The sequence below is a fragment of the Telmatherina bonti genome, assembly GCF_933228915.1.
Source record: "Telmatherina bonti genome assembly, chromosome: 17".
NCBI classification, from domain to species: Eukaryota; Metazoa; Chordata; class Actinopteri; order Atheriniformes; family Telmatherinidae; genus Telmatherina; species Telmatherina bonti.
Window position 1 is genome coordinate 13,186,868 of NC_136615.1, and position 16,423 is coordinate 13,203,290.

The 16,423-nt window shown below is 40.0% G+C and overlaps 1 protein-coding gene across 6 annotated transcripts in view; it reads right to left on the reverse strand.

Moving 5' to 3' along the window:
* Window positions 1-259: 259 nt before the first annotated feature.
* dab2ipb (DAB2 interacting protein b) overlaps window positions 260-16,423 on the reverse strand; it is a 144,639-nt gene continuing 128,475 nt past the window's right edge. For 4 of the 6 annotated variants that reach the window (XM_079256587.1, XM_079256585.1, XM_079256588.1 and 1 more), the window contains 5 exons: window positions 13,303-14,179; window positions 10,672-10,809; window positions 5,009-5,211; window positions 4,835-4,922; window positions 260-4,117 (listed from right to left, as the gene is read on the reverse strand). In XM_079256587.1, the coding sequence (XP_079112713.1) occupies window positions 3,950-4,117; window positions 4,835-4,922; window positions 5,009-5,211; window positions 10,672-10,809; window positions 13,303-14,179 (1,474 nt within the window). In that variant the 3' untranslated portion in view covers window positions 260-3,949. The remainder of the gene's footprint in view (window positions 4,118-4,834; window positions 4,923-5,008; window positions 5,212-10,671; window positions 10,810-13,302; window positions 14,180-16,423) is intronic. The other 2 variants (XM_079256586.1, XM_079256589.1) reach the window with 2 other exon arrangements.

Sequence of the window (16,423 nt, forward strand, 5' to 3'; positions counted from 1 at the left end):
AAAGCAGTCTTTCACATCCCTCCATCATACCCTCCACTCCGTCTTTGGACCCGGAGTCTGAGCATATGTTCTCTCTCGCTGCATGTCATCAATCTCGGCCTCCTTGCTTATTTAATGAACATGTGATTCATCCTGCACGCTCTTAAATTAAGCTTAATTTTCATTTCGGAAAACAAAGCATAGCAGAGAACGACATGAAAAAGGCAGTAATACACAGACTAGATTTTAAAATAGCTAAATAAAACTTTAATAGGTCTAGTTGCAAATGTACATAAATTGCACAGCCACATTTTGTCAACACAAATTCTTCTGTACATTATTGTTTTGTCACTGTCGTCAAAGGAAGCAGAATTCAGCAAATACTTTATACTTTCAACATACTTACAAAAGTATTTTCTACAAGATAATAGAAAACATACATCTTTTACTTTAATTATAGCTTTATAATTTGATTAATCTTCAGCTGGATTGGAGCATTTTAAGAATGAGCTCCCATTTTCCTGATTCATTAAATGAGAACTGTGGCAAAGTCATGAGTGGGATACGTAGAACTAGGTAGCTCTTTAATCAGGGACGATGTACGTAACAGCATTGTGTCAGCTTATTTTGATTTTTGTAAATATTAAAGCAAGACTATGGGACTTTTGTTGATCAACAACCAAAGCTAAAAAGCCACAGCTACTTAGCTAAATAGCTGTAGCTCGTTGAAGTTTGTCTGAATACAAGGTTAGCATTTAGCAAATATGCTAAGAGATGGGCTACTTGCTAACACAGCATTAGCAACTAAATATAGCCAAGAGTTTACCAACATTTATCTGAGTTAAAGCACTGTTTACCACTTAGCTAAAATGCTAAACTATGATTTAAGAGTCCTAAACCAATGGCTTCATCCGTCAAAGTTAGAAGCAATACATTCACTAGTTTAGCATATTAAAAAAAAAAGATGTCATGGACTGAATGCATTTTGAATCATTAATGTTTGGGATTTTTCTTAGGTTGCAGTGTCACTACCTCTAATATTGAAGCAACTAATGCAACTATAACGTACAGAAAAAAGTCAAGAATTCAATGAACAATTTTCATACAGCACATTTGACAAGTTTAGTTTATTTCAGCAAATAGCTAATAAGCATTTAGCTTAGTAGTAAAAAGCCCAACTGTTTAGCTACATGGTAAACAAGTCTTCATCGCTAATTACTAAACAGGGGGATATGGATCAACTAATCTTATTCAGAAAACAACTGAACCAAATTTAAGCTTTAATGTAATCAGTGGCATAAAGTAAATATTTAATTTATCTGTGGTAGTTTAGCATTTAGTTGCAGTGCATACTAAGAGAATGAGTGCTGTCATAAAATTGAAGTTTCCAAAATGGAAATATTGGCAAGAAAATTGTTGCGCTAGAAAATCTCCATATTACTGCTGAACACCAATTAACCAGTGAAAGGTAAAGAATTTATTTCTCAAAAAGTAGCATAGTCTGTAATTATGAGGCAGAATGCTTGGAAAACATGAGGAGCTTCTGTTCAGTAAAAGAGGGGATATAAAGTTGTTTGTTTTTTTCAAAAATCCCTTTGACGTTAAACTTTGCCACATTTTTAAAGTTCAGGTTGTGCGATATTGAAACAAAAAAAAAAAAGAAAAAAAGCGCTGATTATAAAGACCAACCACTGAACGGAAAGTGCATAGAGCTAGACTGATGAGAAGTACAGGATTGTGCTTGTGAATCTCATCGAGACCGAATTCAGCTTGGCCTAAAAACCAGTGAGGCATACATCCCAAAAGTCAAACTATCAATCATTTTTTTCTCTCTTTCTATTTTTTTTTTTCTTGGACTAGTGATAATACACTGTAAATACAAAAAAAACTTTTAACAGAGAGAACACTGAAAGGTTAATTGAATTGTATAGTTCTACCCAATGAGGACAGATGACTACTTGGTATTTACAATATCCATAATGATACAGCAGAGTTTGAGCACGAGATACATTTACAAAAAGCTCTTGTTAACATTAGGTAAAAATAGTGTCAACATTTTATTTACACTTTCCTCGGCCGTCCCACCTCTTGAGTTATCATTTTATCCATATAATGTCGGCGGGCAGCCATTCATCATTAAAATCACCTGGCAACCAAAGACATCAAAATGATCAAAATGATGCTACTGCTGGATCTCAAGCAAGGATGAAGCATGCAGAGCCTCACATCTTATGTATTATACTCAAGCACAGGTAAGAAAAAAATAACATTAAAAAAAATATACAAAGTACAGATGAAGAGACGGTAGTGGGCAATGACAAGCGATATTAAAAAGGTACCAAACCCCATGGTAAGACCAGCTGTGAGTTAGCATTTTCACATTCAGATGATTAAGGGATGAGAGAAGGTAGTGTTAGAAGCAGAGAAAAGAGAGAGAGGTGATGACATGTGGATCGATAGTCACAGTTTGGATGCAGCATACTTCATTACCACTGACAAAGCAGAGGGAAAATAAAACAAAGGGAGGCCATTGTAACAACAGCTCACTGTTCCAGTGTATAGTATGAGTGAGTGCATCTACACACACCTCTCAATAGCTTTTGTGCAACTAGAGAAAGACGACCACACATGTACAGTGACTCGTGATCTGTGTCTGTAAAGGCAGTGAAAAGCACCAGATGTGCAAGTTCTGCAAGCCATGAAGGAATTGCCTAAACCTCTGCGCAGACATTTTCCAAGAGTAATTCTGTATACTTTATATAAAGGGTTAAATGTCATAGATATTTGATATATGATGGAGGTGCTGATCACTGCTCAATGTGGTCTCTGTCTCCAGGGCTCTAAAGCAAGCTACACACTACGGTCTTTTATCACAAGTGAAGAAAAATAAACTAGATTTGACTCCTAAATACAGGGCTGAATTTATATTTGAGTTTATCAAATATAGGTATATATGTATATACTCTATAGAAGGAAAAGAAACTGCATACTTCTATATTAAATTTAACTAATATAGTATCACGTAGAATTCATTTACTTGTGTTAATAATACATTTATGTGTCTGTTATTTATTTTCATATTCTTTACAATTCCACAGTATAAGTTGTGCCTTTTTGTTTTTTTTGTTTGTTTTTTTTTGCATCGAGGAGCTGGAGGATAAAGTCGAGGTGTGTTCCTTACTTAAGGCGTTTGTACCAATAGCTTTTTTTATTTATTTATTTTTTTTACAAAGTCCACTACACGGGGTTGGATGAGAGGAAGAGGGTGGTTGGGGATCTGCGGGATGCTCAGGAACACACCTACAATTTCAAAGGGAAATAAAGAAGATTGTTTTGGACTAAAAATATCTATTTTCTCTGAATATTTGGTTCTTTTAAAAAACAACGACTTTAAAATAAAGCATTAAAAAGCAATCCTCTTGAGACCGCTAAAGTGAAAATCTGCATTCTGGGTTGTTAGTTTTTAAATGGGTTCAGTTGGTTGTTAAGAGGAAGAGGAATAAAGAGGAAGAGGAGGAGAGGAGGGTTGCTAGGGCGACCGTACCTGGCGGTCGTCACTGTGTATGATTATATTAGTGGTTTGTCCCAGGCATAGGCAGGGGCTTGAATTGTCCCAGCGACTGCAAGCGTGCACCGGCAAAGTGTCAGCCTGGTGGAGAGTTTGGAGTTTTTTTTTATGTACAAGCTCTGCCCCGCCTCCTCTGGCCATCACCCTCGTAATGAAGGCCGTCTGGTGATCAGTCTGTCACGTTAAAGTTGCATCTCTTCTGCCTGGCCCCTCAGAGCAATGCCCTCGCTTCTACACCATCTTTAAAAAGTAGAAATGTCTTCCGGAAGTACTGTCTGCTCCTAAAACACACACACATAGGTTTGGCAGCCTTTCAATTAGGCATACATCCACACAAGCAAGGAGACATCCTCTGTACACACTCAGGCACTCGGCACTCATTCGGGGCAGATGTCCGTCTGTCTAGCAGTTGCTGCTGTTTCGAAATTCTCCATTCTCAGTGATCTGAAGTTTGGTGGGGTTGGTGGGGGAGATGCCGTTGCGGGTCTGCATGCTGTAGCGTTCTTTCAGTTGGGTGAGGGCACTCATGAGGCGAGCGTTGGCGGCATCCAGTGATGCTATACGCTTCTCCTGCAAATAACAACCCCCCCCCCCCCCAAACAAGGGAATTAATACAAATATTACAGCAAGAATGTGTTGCTGCAACGCTACATGAGAAATAAACAGAAGGACTTGCACCAAGACTTGCATCTAAAAACTGATTTAGCATTAAGTCAGTAAACTCAGGCAAACTCCATCCACACCTTTAAGATCAAGCTTAACCTTCCTTTTTCATGATTCTTATAGTTAGGATATGAGCATCTCCTGAGTTGGAGGCTGCATCTACGGGACCCAACTGTCCAGGTTATGCTGTTTATGTATGTATGTGTATATATATATATATATATATATATATATATAAAATCTTTCAAGTTGTTAGTAGTATGTTTTTTTACAAGGAATAGTTTATTAAATGTAAACATCTCGATAATATACTCTCATCTCTTTGCACTAGAATAAAAGGGGAAAATGTGGGTTAATCTGCTACTGTTCTGATGTCTTTGGCCCTCTTGAGATAAAACTGGACTGTATGTGGCTCCTGAACTGAAATGACTGACACCCTGCTCTTTAACACTTTGCTTTTAAATGTACTTTAAAAAAAAAAAAGTTTTCATCTTGATTCTGAGTACCTATTCAAGTGTGACCTTGTTAGAACTGATGTAGATGAATGAAACATCTCTTCATGTGCATGTACAAATTTAAAGCACAAATCCAACCTTTCAACAATATTTGGAGGAGCAAACTGACCTGTGCGTCTATTATCTTCTGTTTCGAGTCCACCACTGCCTGCATGTCAGAGTGATCCTTCTTCAGCTCTTCTTCCACTGACATTAACCTGAAATGTGAGCAAGTAGTGTCACATTATTTACAGATCGGAGAACCCCCCCTCGTCCCACCTCAACGCCATTGTCTTCTTCCAACCTGCTGATGATGCTTTTCATTTGGAGATCTTTGTCATCCTGCTGTCTACGCAGGCGCTCCTCTGATTCCTCCAGCCTTGTCTGGTACTCCATCAGCACCTTCTGGGCCTGTTCGTCCTGACCCTTCAGACGGGCTTCGTACTCCTCCAGCTTCTGCACCGATGCCCGCAGCTTCTCCTGCAGCACTGCGATCTCCTGTTGGTACTGAACAATTAAGCAGAAACAAAGACGTTCTCATCATCACTGTTGTCGTTATCATCATCAACCCTATCAGCATGCTCCCTTTCCTTCATTACCATCTCTGACAAGAACAAAAGAGGAAATCTCTCAATCAGTCGCTCCCGAGACGCTATCATTTCGATCGAGAAGACAGGGACGGGCTCTATCAGGGGATCACACGGTTCAATTAGAAGCCATCTTCATTATAGGATTTTAATGTATAAAATCTCAATGCAGAGATGTTTTTTTTTTTTTATATTTTCTTTTTTTTTTTATCAATACCAGCCACAATTTGTAAAGAATAAATGGAAAAACTGCCTTAAATTTTAGCACTTCCTTTGTTCTAAAAACCAACTACCTATTCAGGAGTTACAAAAACCTGAGAGGAAAAAGTAAAGGAGCGGAGGGTGAACAACGAGGAAGGAGACAGAACGGATGAATGTCTGTTAGCGGGAGCCAGCAGAATAACATCTCGCTGGACACCATTAGGGCTTTTGAGAAGAACTTTCTGGACTGAAAAAACTGTGTTGTCAGCATGTGGCTGGATCAGACAGAGACTGGATGCTGCTGAGCTCAGTACAACAGTGTACCTAGATAATCACTTGCTGATGTTTAGAAGCTGTAATGGAAACCGTGTTCACCATATTTCAGTGTGATGGTGTGGAACGGGGGGACCCGACTCTGGTCCTCAAGAGTTGCAGTCCTGCGAGCTTTCCTGGTGCGACACACCCAAACAATGGAGGATTAGTAGACTAGTGCAGAGTTGTGTGTCGAGCTCTGCACAAGTCTGTTAATGAAGTCTGATGTGTGTCAAGTGTGTTGCAGCAGGGAAACTCCCAACACTTGCAGGACTGCGGCCCTCAAAGACCAGATGTGGTCCCTCAGCGCAGAAAAATGTATTAATTAGCATAAAGTCTGCTAGCAGTAGAAGCTAAAGTTAGATTTTTTTTTAAAAATTATTATTGGAACATTATGTTGTATCTCCGTTTTGATAAAATACACAAAGGAAAAAAGTGAAGTGTTTGAGATCTTATGAGCATTCTGAGGTCATAACTGACAATTGATCTAGCGAAGATATCCATTAGGATCCAAAACAAACAAAAGAAAAACTGCCAGCAGCGGCAGGTTATAAAGGTGATGCGCTAATCTGGATGAATTAAGCTAGTTAACTGGTTATAAATAAGATGTGTTTACGTGCAACTCTGGCCAATGTGGCTGGCCTGATGGTCACACCTTTTACCAGCAGTGGTTGATCTTCCAGGAATGCCTGATAGAAAGTTTTGTTATTATAAAGGTGGTTCCCTAACTTGGCAAGTCACCCTGAGTCTGTGATGATTTACTATAAGTAGCATCAATATGAAGCTATTGATGTGATAATCTGTAATACTTTAACACCACTATGTGTTCACAAGAAGCAGCTTGAGCTTTAAATATTGAAATGTTAACTTTTGATGACTTATCTAAAATGCACTGTTGACTCTTGATATAAATGAGTTTTTGGTTTGAAGGAAAAAAAAGAAAACATCAAGGCAGTCCATCCAGTATTCGGACATTTCAGCCAATTAGCTGATTTCACTTTTGTGATCAATTTATGTGTTCTTTACAAAATGCTACATCCTTCAGCAAGAACTACTCGACGTGATGTGAAAGACAAACTACAAGCACATCCTGACTTTTCGGGTTTAGTTGAATATAGCCAGAATGCACCTGGGAATAGTTTATATTTCTTTGTGACATCCTGCGTGGTCCCATGACACCCCCCTGCCTTACACTAGGACATTTTCCAATGATTCTCTTTCTCAACAAGGGAATGTCGACCTCACATAGATTTGTCTTTATCAGTTTTGCTCTTTCTCCATCTCAAACAGCCCTGCGCTTTTGTCGCTGGATCCCCTGAGAACGAACGACCGTGTCTTTCTTCTGTCCATCTGTCCCTGCAACGGTCTCCCTCAAACGACCCGCCTATCCCCAACTATGCATGTCCTTACACTCTCCTCTCTCGCCCGCATTCTGTCTGCCAATCTGAAGCCAAAGATGCCCGAGGAGATCAGAATATCTGGCTCTTGTCTGGCTCGATGTCATATTGACTGTAAATGATGGCTGCAGATGTGAATTTGAAATTCAACAGACTGAAGAGTAAAATTAACACATATGAATATTGAAAGCGAGAACGGAACAAAAGAGAAATGGGAACAGAGGTGGTTTGAACAGATGTGCTTCTGCAGCTGCCGTCTGCACGTTCCATCTGATAACAGTCCAGGTAAGATTGCATTTCCATGCAAGTAACACTAAAGAAGTTCAAAGGTAAAAAAAAAAAAAAACTCATTTAGTGAGATGCAGAAGATATACTAAACTTCAAAGTTAGAAATGAATCAGATTTAGAGATTTAATGGTTGACAGGTCTGGACTGGGGGCTATTAAAGCACCTGGAGTCTTCATGTGGAGTTCTACTTTTGTAATATAGGATGCGGTTTGGGATTTCCTTGCTGACATAAGAAAGGCTTAGTAGTCCAAAATCTGTCATTTCGCATCACAGTTGTCCTCATTGGTGGATTCAGTGTCCATAATTCCAACAACAATACTGTTTTCCACTTTATTTAAAGTAAACTAATATATAATGTGTTCAGATTTAGCTTTAAAGATTAGTCAATTCTTCATGGTAGAGTTTGAACTTCTCTTTATCGAAGATATCGTCAGTACAGGAATATTCTTGTTTTGATGTAGTGCTTCCAGATGCGCATGAAGATCTCAGCTGGTCAATAACTGTTTTCAGCCTTGCTTGTCTTGCTTCGAGGGAATTCTCCAGACAGCTGATGAAGTTCACTGATTCTTTGCCATTTTATGTTGAGTAAGATTAGTTTAAATCAACTGAAGACTCAGCCTCACTTTTATACTGATTTCATCCTGACACGTCTCAGATATCTTGTATATAAACTAAATAATTGATTAGACGAATGCACCACTACTGTTTACTGTCTTCCACTATGTGCTTTTAAAGATTTTACTTCTCCCAAACGGTGTACTATCAAACAAAGCCGGTACTGCAGTTTTAGAAGACACAGGGTTCCTACGACACACTCTGAGTTGTTTGTCCTTTTAGTAACACCATAGTAAAAACACTGCCAGCTTCCCTGTTAATGGATCCATGGCAAGTACATAGAAATGATTCCTTCTAATAGAATTTAAAAGAAAAAAAAACAGATAATCTGATAAAAAGTTTAGATATCTATGAAAACAGAGTTTTTAATTGAAGTTTTCTGACCTGTAATGTTATTACACGCGGTGCATTTAAAGGGGCAATAAGCAACACTTAATCATTTGTAGACAGAAGCAATTAAAAATGATTTTGTAAAGAATTAGACCTTTTACTTCATCTAGAGCAGCTCCAGGCCCCTGCAGGTTTTCCATGTATCCCTGCTCCAACACACTTGACTCAAAGAGTCACTATGCAGAACTTCATTGGCTGTTGCATCCGTTTAATTTGTGTCAGGTGTGTTAAAGCAGAGAGACACCTAAAACCTGCAGGACAACGGTCCTTGAGGACCAAATTTGGACACCCCTGATCTATAGAATAACATAATGTCACAAACCGTCTTTATATACTGATCTCCAGCCCCATGTTTATGATCTTATCTGGCCGTGAGTTCATGCAAATTGCCGCCTCCTCTCTCCCTTTGGATCCTTCAGCCTTCCCGCTGAATAAAAGGCTACAGCCAGCTAACAGCTGGCTCCATAAATCCGTAAGTGTTTGAAACATGTGGTGAAACATGTTCACTTTTTGCCCCTTTAAATTCAGATTGCGTTTCCATTTTTAATAAATAGTCATGATAATAATATCTCATCATTGCATTTGTATTAATATTCTTAATGATCAAATTAAGTCTCAGTGATGCTCTGGTGGTCTTTAATAGGCAAACATGATCAGTTAACATCCAGTGTGCAATGTAAATGTAGCTAAGACTGTTTTAGACCAACAGCAGCGGCTCGGGTCTGTCTGGAAGATGTGCTGTTTTTCAGTCCTTCTGCTATTTTAAGGTGGTCATGGCTTCTCTCTTAAGTCTCAAGTCATTGCCTTCTTTGGTTGTTCGCCCTGCCTGAGCTGCTGGCTTCCATAAGTATGAGCTATGTTGGGATGACAGGTTTGCACTCATTATAGATGTGGAAAAAAAACAAACATATGTCTGTGTGTGTGTGTGTGTGTATGTGTGTATGTGTGTGGTTAGAGCGGGTGGGCGGGAGGGGCAAGTGGCAGCCAACCAAAGCATGGAAGCAAAGCTGACGGCAAAGGTTGGGAAGCACAGGAAGCAGCAAAAAGCATCTTTCTGTCTCTCTCTCTCTCACACACACACACACACACACACACACATACACACACACACACACACACACACACACACACACACACACACAGTGCACACAAGCACACAACGCGGCTGTGTGGATGTACGCTGTGGATACACATACACACACTCCGTTTTGGCCTTTAATATTACTTCAAAGATGGTAAGAAAGAGAGGGCGAGCTGTAAGAGGGTTTTTCAAGGTAAAGTGAGATTCTTTCATTAGGAAGTTCAAGCCTCATTTGCACACATCATTTCATGAGGGTATTGTTTCACTTGGGATGACATGAGGTAGCTATAAAATGAAATGAAAATTAGTCATCTTAGTATCGCTGGAGTACTGTTTGCTAAGTCCTTGAAATCTCTGTGATGAGATGTTAATGCTGCAACAACTGAAAAATTGTTTGATTTCTTTTTTTTTTTTTTTTTTTTTTTTTTTTTTTTAGACAAACTGCAAATAGGCTTTTCAGATGAGTATATTTGACAATTTTCTTTGTTACAATTGTTTGAATAATTGGGCTCGGATGGTTGGTTGAATGGAAACAAAACATCCGCTAACATCTATGAAGGCTTTTCTGGCTTGCCACAGGCCAAACAATTGGAGAAATGGAGAAAATAATCTAAAAATTGATGAAGCTGTTGAATTCTGCCTGCTTACAGCAAGTTCTAGTACACAGACATGTATGCCTGTTCAATTTAGCTCCACAATTATTTGCCTATAATAACTTCTGCTCACTGTTTACTGTGGAAATGGCAAAAAAAAGTCACAGATAAACAGCCTGACCATCACTAAAAAGTCAGTTTTGTGGAAATGCATTATTTATAAAGCCAGATTGAAGTGCAACCTCACTTTCATGTCAGAAAAGTACAAAGTCTGCTTTTAAGTGACAATTTTGGTATGTGGAAGAAATCTCAGACTCGCATACAAGACCAAAAGTGGGGATAATACAGCAGATAATTAAGTGTAAAAGTGGTGCTTTCTGGAGGGACGTGCAGCTTATGAGGCGAGTAATGAGTGGTAGGAAAAGGAAGGAGAGTGTGGTGGGAGCATCAGGACTGAATGTTGAGGTGGTTTGTGGAAGGGCAGAGGTTGGATTGCAGGTTACCTTCTCCACCTGAGTTAGATCTTCTCTGTTTCTCAGTGACTCGGGCTCCATCCCCTCATGGTCTAAATACTGCACATTCATATTCAATAGCCAGGCGGCTGTGCGGTCCAGCGCACTGGGGTTCACTGGGGAGGGGGCCTAGTAAAACCAACACAACACACACACACACACATGAGCTGAGTGCAAGTGACGGGGAAGGGAAGGAGGGAGGTTGCAAAAACACCACAGAAACAACAGAAATAAGCTTGAAATGCAACAACTCATCTGGACTGAAAGCAGCAGGTGGGATGGATACACACTCCTGACTTCAAACTCACAGTAAGGCGCACACACACACCGTAAAGCACGCTTTTTTTTTTTTTTAAAGCACGTGTGAGTGATAAAAACCTGGAGTGTTGAAGGAGCAGCAAGGAAGGGGAAATACTTAAGACTAAATGAATAAACTGCAATAAGCCCAGAAGCAGAAACTGGCAGTTTTCTATCTGCCTGCTGTCTGATGGATAGCTGCGTGGAGAGCTGGCCGTGGGCTGTTTCGCTTCATGGGAGGGAAAAGTGCATATTTTTATAGTCCATCACACTCATTTGCACTGAAGGCTTTTCAGTCAGTTCAACTATCTCAATATGAATTACTGAAAATTGGTTAAACAGAGAAAAAAGAGCTAATCTTTGCATCATTCTACACATTAATTGTGAATAAGCAGCTGGGACTTTCATACTTACTGACCGTGTGAGGATTATTAGATTCATTTAAAGGCAGAGTATGTAAGATTTCAAGGCGATTCTTTCCACCACCAGGTGGCAAACACCAGGTCGTGAGCAAAACCACAAAACTGCTACCTCCACAAACGACCACAGGTTGGCAGTAATGAGCAAAACTTACCCCTCATCCCTCCTCCTTGCCAGCTCCAATGAGGGCAGGAATCGCTTGTGAGCTGTAGCTCACAATGCTTATCTGCAATAAATGGGCTTATACTCCCCCTACTGGTGGAAAAAAGTACCTTTTTTTTTTACTGGTTAGAAAACATTCAAGAAGGGTCTTTGTCATTAATTAAACTTGTAATTTAATAACGCATCAAATATGGACAGACTGGAACCTACATGTTTAAAAAACTATCTAATTATGATTGTCGTTATTTTTTTAGTTAATTTATTTTGAAAATACTGAAACTCTTACATACTCTACCTTTAAAGCATCTAAATTAAAAAATATACAGCAAATGCACATCGATTTGTAATGAAATCCAGTTGATTTATGACAATCTCCTTTCATATCAATTAAAATGAACAAGGGCCGCAGAACTGAATAACTGATTTAATTTTTCTTAATAATTTAAGAAAAAAATTCTTCAAACATCTCCAATCTTGCTTCAATAAACAACATAATGTGACAATGATAAGTAAAGTTTGTGGTTTTAAATCTAACTTTCACTAAATAGAAGAAACAAGCACTTTAAGTTGTTCTATAAAGAAGAGTTAAAGCTTTTGGCGAAGTCTGTTAGTCTAAATGCATCCTGTTTAATTAGATGAGTTGGAGTCGCTTGTTTCTCTCTCAGGCATCTGCAGAAGCTCATCGTCAGACAGGTGCTTAATTTATCAGCTGTTGTCCTGAGTAAACAACTTGTTAAATATATTCAGAACTGCATTTTTGCCAGCCATATGTCTCAAAAAAGTCCGGGAAATGAATTTATACCACTGCCAGTGAAACTGCTGGTTTCTGTAGCCACCTTAAACAACATATTTATAAACCTGTAACCAAAATATAAGCTACAGTTTTACATATAATTTAAACTTTGACTCTATTTTTATAAGGCTCAAATCTTAATTAATCACTATAAGTAACATAAATTACAACACAATAAATATAAAAAGATAGAAACCTTTGAAAAAAAAAAAAAAAAAGTACACCAATTTGTAATTGTGCATTTTTTAACGGTGGCTGTATTATTGATGCTCTGCATGCAGAAGATGCGAGTATTTACTCAGATATACCACACAACTTCTGACAGCCGCGCCGCTTCAGCTCGAACAATCTCACATCATCTTTCATATTTTCCAACAGAAGACGGAACTGAGATCACAGTTAATACTTCACATATTTTTCTCCCACACCAGCCAGTAACCAATGGCAACAAACATCTTGTGTTTTTAATTACAGCGTTTGCTCTTGACCTGCTATGAACGAACACCGACTTACCTTCGCTGAGGGTGACTATTTTAAATGAGACTCTGTCCCAGTGAGCTCTGACATTCACACAGCAGCGCTTTATTCTGAGCCAGTATCTGTCTGCACCTGTGTTGGTTTTAGCGCATTCATATCAAGCTTATAAGATACTAATTGCGTCTCCACCACCCGCAGTCTCATCTCATTAAGCATGACCAGTAAAACAGTGGTGCTGTGACGAGCTGCCTGGATGTAAATGACTATTATTACACACTGTGACTCTGGTTCATTAGGGTACAATGTACTTCTTCTGTAAGTACACCCACCCAGGCCTTTTCTCAGCCTATGCTGCAGAAATGGGCGTTTTTTAACAGCAAATTTTAATATCACTGTAATCTCGTGTAATTACACCCTGAGAGGACTGGTTGGGTGTTATGAACAATGCTCAGATGAATATCATCTTCTCGTACCTGTTTGTGCTGAGCTCTCTGCTTGGTCTCGGGACTGTCGCCTTTGGAGGAGGAAGACTGCTGCCGTAGCCGAGCTCCGCCGGAGGGCCAGTCGGGTGATGATGTCATCATGCTGCCGGAGGAGGGCCGGGGATAGGGTCCGCCGCTGAGTAAGTTTGGAGGTGTGCGGCCGCGGGTGATGCTCTGAGGTGGAGGTTGGTCTATCCTCCGCTGTGGACCGGCGCTGTTCTGTCTGGGGACGCTGGGCTGAGGTTGTGTCTCTGTGAGGGACAGCTGTCGGCGGTTGAACTCGCCCGAACGTCTGGTGTACTCCTCACCACTGCTCCCTCCTCCTCCTCCACCTTGGTTTGAGAATGAGTGCTTTCCTCCTGCTGGGCCGTCGTCATTGTTGCTATGGGAACTAACAGAACTGTGGCACTCTGAACCCGAATCGGTCACTCCGCGAGGGGACACAGGTAAGCAGGCGGCCATCTGGTAAACTGGGTTCTGGAAGGAGAGTGGGGCTAACAGCTGGGCAGGTCGACCCGGAGTGCTTTCTGTGCCTGGGGTGGTGGGGGTCTGGTTTGGCCACCTCAGGGTGGGACCCCCGGGAATGTTACCCTGTGGGACTCTGGCTGACCAGCCGCCACTAGAAGCTGGCCCTTCACCCAGAGCGTCTGAAGAATTGAGACCTGTGCCACCGTCCAAGCTGCGGGGGTCTTGTAAGTCCACCATGGACAGACTCTTGCTGCCATTGGCCATGCCCAGGTCAGGCTCATTGGTCTCAGAGTAGCTGGAACTGCGTGCAGGGGAAGGCTGGATACCTGAGCTCCTTGTCACAAAGAAGAGGTCCTTATTTTCTGGGGTGGGGGAGGGTAACCTGGTGAAGTCAACCAATCTGAAAGAGACAGGGCAAAAAATCCTGATTAAATGCTTTATTAAAAAGAAAATAAGTAGTTCTCAAAACTATAAGCAGCTATAAAAATTAGCGTAAATGTAAAAATTAATTAAAGGCTTCAACAGTAGTGTAAGAGCTGAAGTCTCACTTTGTCTTTTACTGTAAATTAAACAAAAAAAAAAACCTTTTTAGACTCAGTTATTGTTCACTAATTCTGCAAAAAAAAAAAGGGTTTCCATGTTTATTGTAAATAAAAAATATCTTTTTTTTTCCTCATTCTGACATTTCTTTTCAGCTTTAGTTCATGTCTCTTTAAGCCCTCCTTCCTTAAGATGCAGTCAGCTCTGATTGGTCAAAAATATCCGTCCAGCAAATCAATGAACAGGAAAATATGTTTTATGTTGACGTCAACAAGTCTCCTGGCTTGAAATCCAGAATTTTATTCCTTTCTTCCTGGACTTAAACTGAATTATAAATGCACTATAATTTCCATTTGCAATTATTAAATTACTTTCCAATAACTCAATAACTCAGGACGAGGAAGGAGGTGCTAGACTATGAGCTGCGTGTTTCAGGCAGTTACCAAGCAGCATCGTCTGTGAGGGGAAAATATTTATTTATTTATTTATTTTTTTATCTGTTGACTTTGAAACACTTTTCATCTTTTAAGACATTTACTGATGCCTGCACTCGAATGCTTTCTCCTCCATCCCCTCTTCCCTTCCTTTCTGCCACCAGATGGAAGCCTGATTGCCAGAAGACAGCTATGACTTATCTTCCAATAATCTCCATCATTCATATCACGCTTCTTCCACTTTCCCTGTCCTTCTCCTTGAGTACTATTACCCTTCTCCTCCTTTAACCCCATTCTTCTCCTCGTTCTGCTCCATTTCTTCCCTTTTTCAGCGCTGCAGTTGTCTGTTCTTCCAGCTGCTTTTTATGTGACTGGTTAGTGGATGAGTAGCAATTAAAGGAGAATGGTGAGCTCAGTCTCGTAGCACACACACACATCAATATATGAGCAAACAATTATTGTGATGAAAGCACAATGGAGGGCTTTGTCATCAGGTTATATTGGATCGGCATTAATTACGTTTATTGATCCTTGAACCTGATGAGCAACCGGCTACCGGCTGTCCGTCTCTCCTCCTGCTTCGCCTCAGAATGCTTTCATCTGCTTTGTGACGATGGTGTGTTTGCTGGTGGCTGCTGTTGATACAACACTTTCCCTGTTAGTCCATGCGCTTTCATCTTAATCTTTTTAAGTGTCTGCTTGTCGTTGTTCTGCCGGGGAGCAAGAGGACCAGAGATGAGCGCAATAAGCTGTTGTCTGAGAGTAAATTCATCCAGTGGGAGGTAAACAAGGTTTCATGCGGCTCATGTAAACAAGCAGGCTTGACTTTCTCACTGCTGTGTCATGGCCTCACCTGGCAAACAATAACACTCAGCAAAATGAGAGTGTGGGAACATAACCTTAGAGGAGCAGACGCAAGCGAACAGCAGCCACTACTGCTGGCTTTTAGTGATGATGCACAAAGAGGGAAACGCATTTTTTATTCATTTATTACTCACAATGGTACTTATACTTCTTGCACTTTTAGCTTATTTTACATTACCTTACTTATTGTCTTTATTTAATTTCTTTTTAAAAGTTGGTTTTATTGTAATTCCAGCTCCTCCTCTGCACCCTGATGTAACGCTTTTAATGTTTCATGTAAAGCCATTTGAATTTTCTGTAAATGAAATGTTACACAAATAGACTTGCCTTGCTTTGCTTTTTACTTTATACTTGCTGGTACAACAAGCTCATATCTCCCTGCAGCACTGGTAGGACAGGTAGGCTGGATCTGTAAGGTGGTCATGTGACAGTGTTGCTAGAGAAAAGTGGCCTTTGAGGTTGTTAAAACTGTAAATACACATAAACTAAAGTATTTAATTGCAGTCATTTTGTGTTGAACTTGTCTTACTTTTATGTAGCATATCATTTGTGAGATCAAAATGATCTGTTTTATTTCAATTATCAATGGCAAAACTTACCCCAATGTATTCTCTAATGGCACAACTTACCCCACACCGGGGGCAAGTTGTGCTGCAAAACCACTTGTTTTATAAAATTATATTTCTCAGTTTATTTAGGGTCCAAAGTGATTGTTCCCACGGATGAACAAAAGTGATTGTTCCCACGGATGAACACTATCCTAGCCTATACGTACATATTTAATTTGGGGGTATTATGGTAATCTC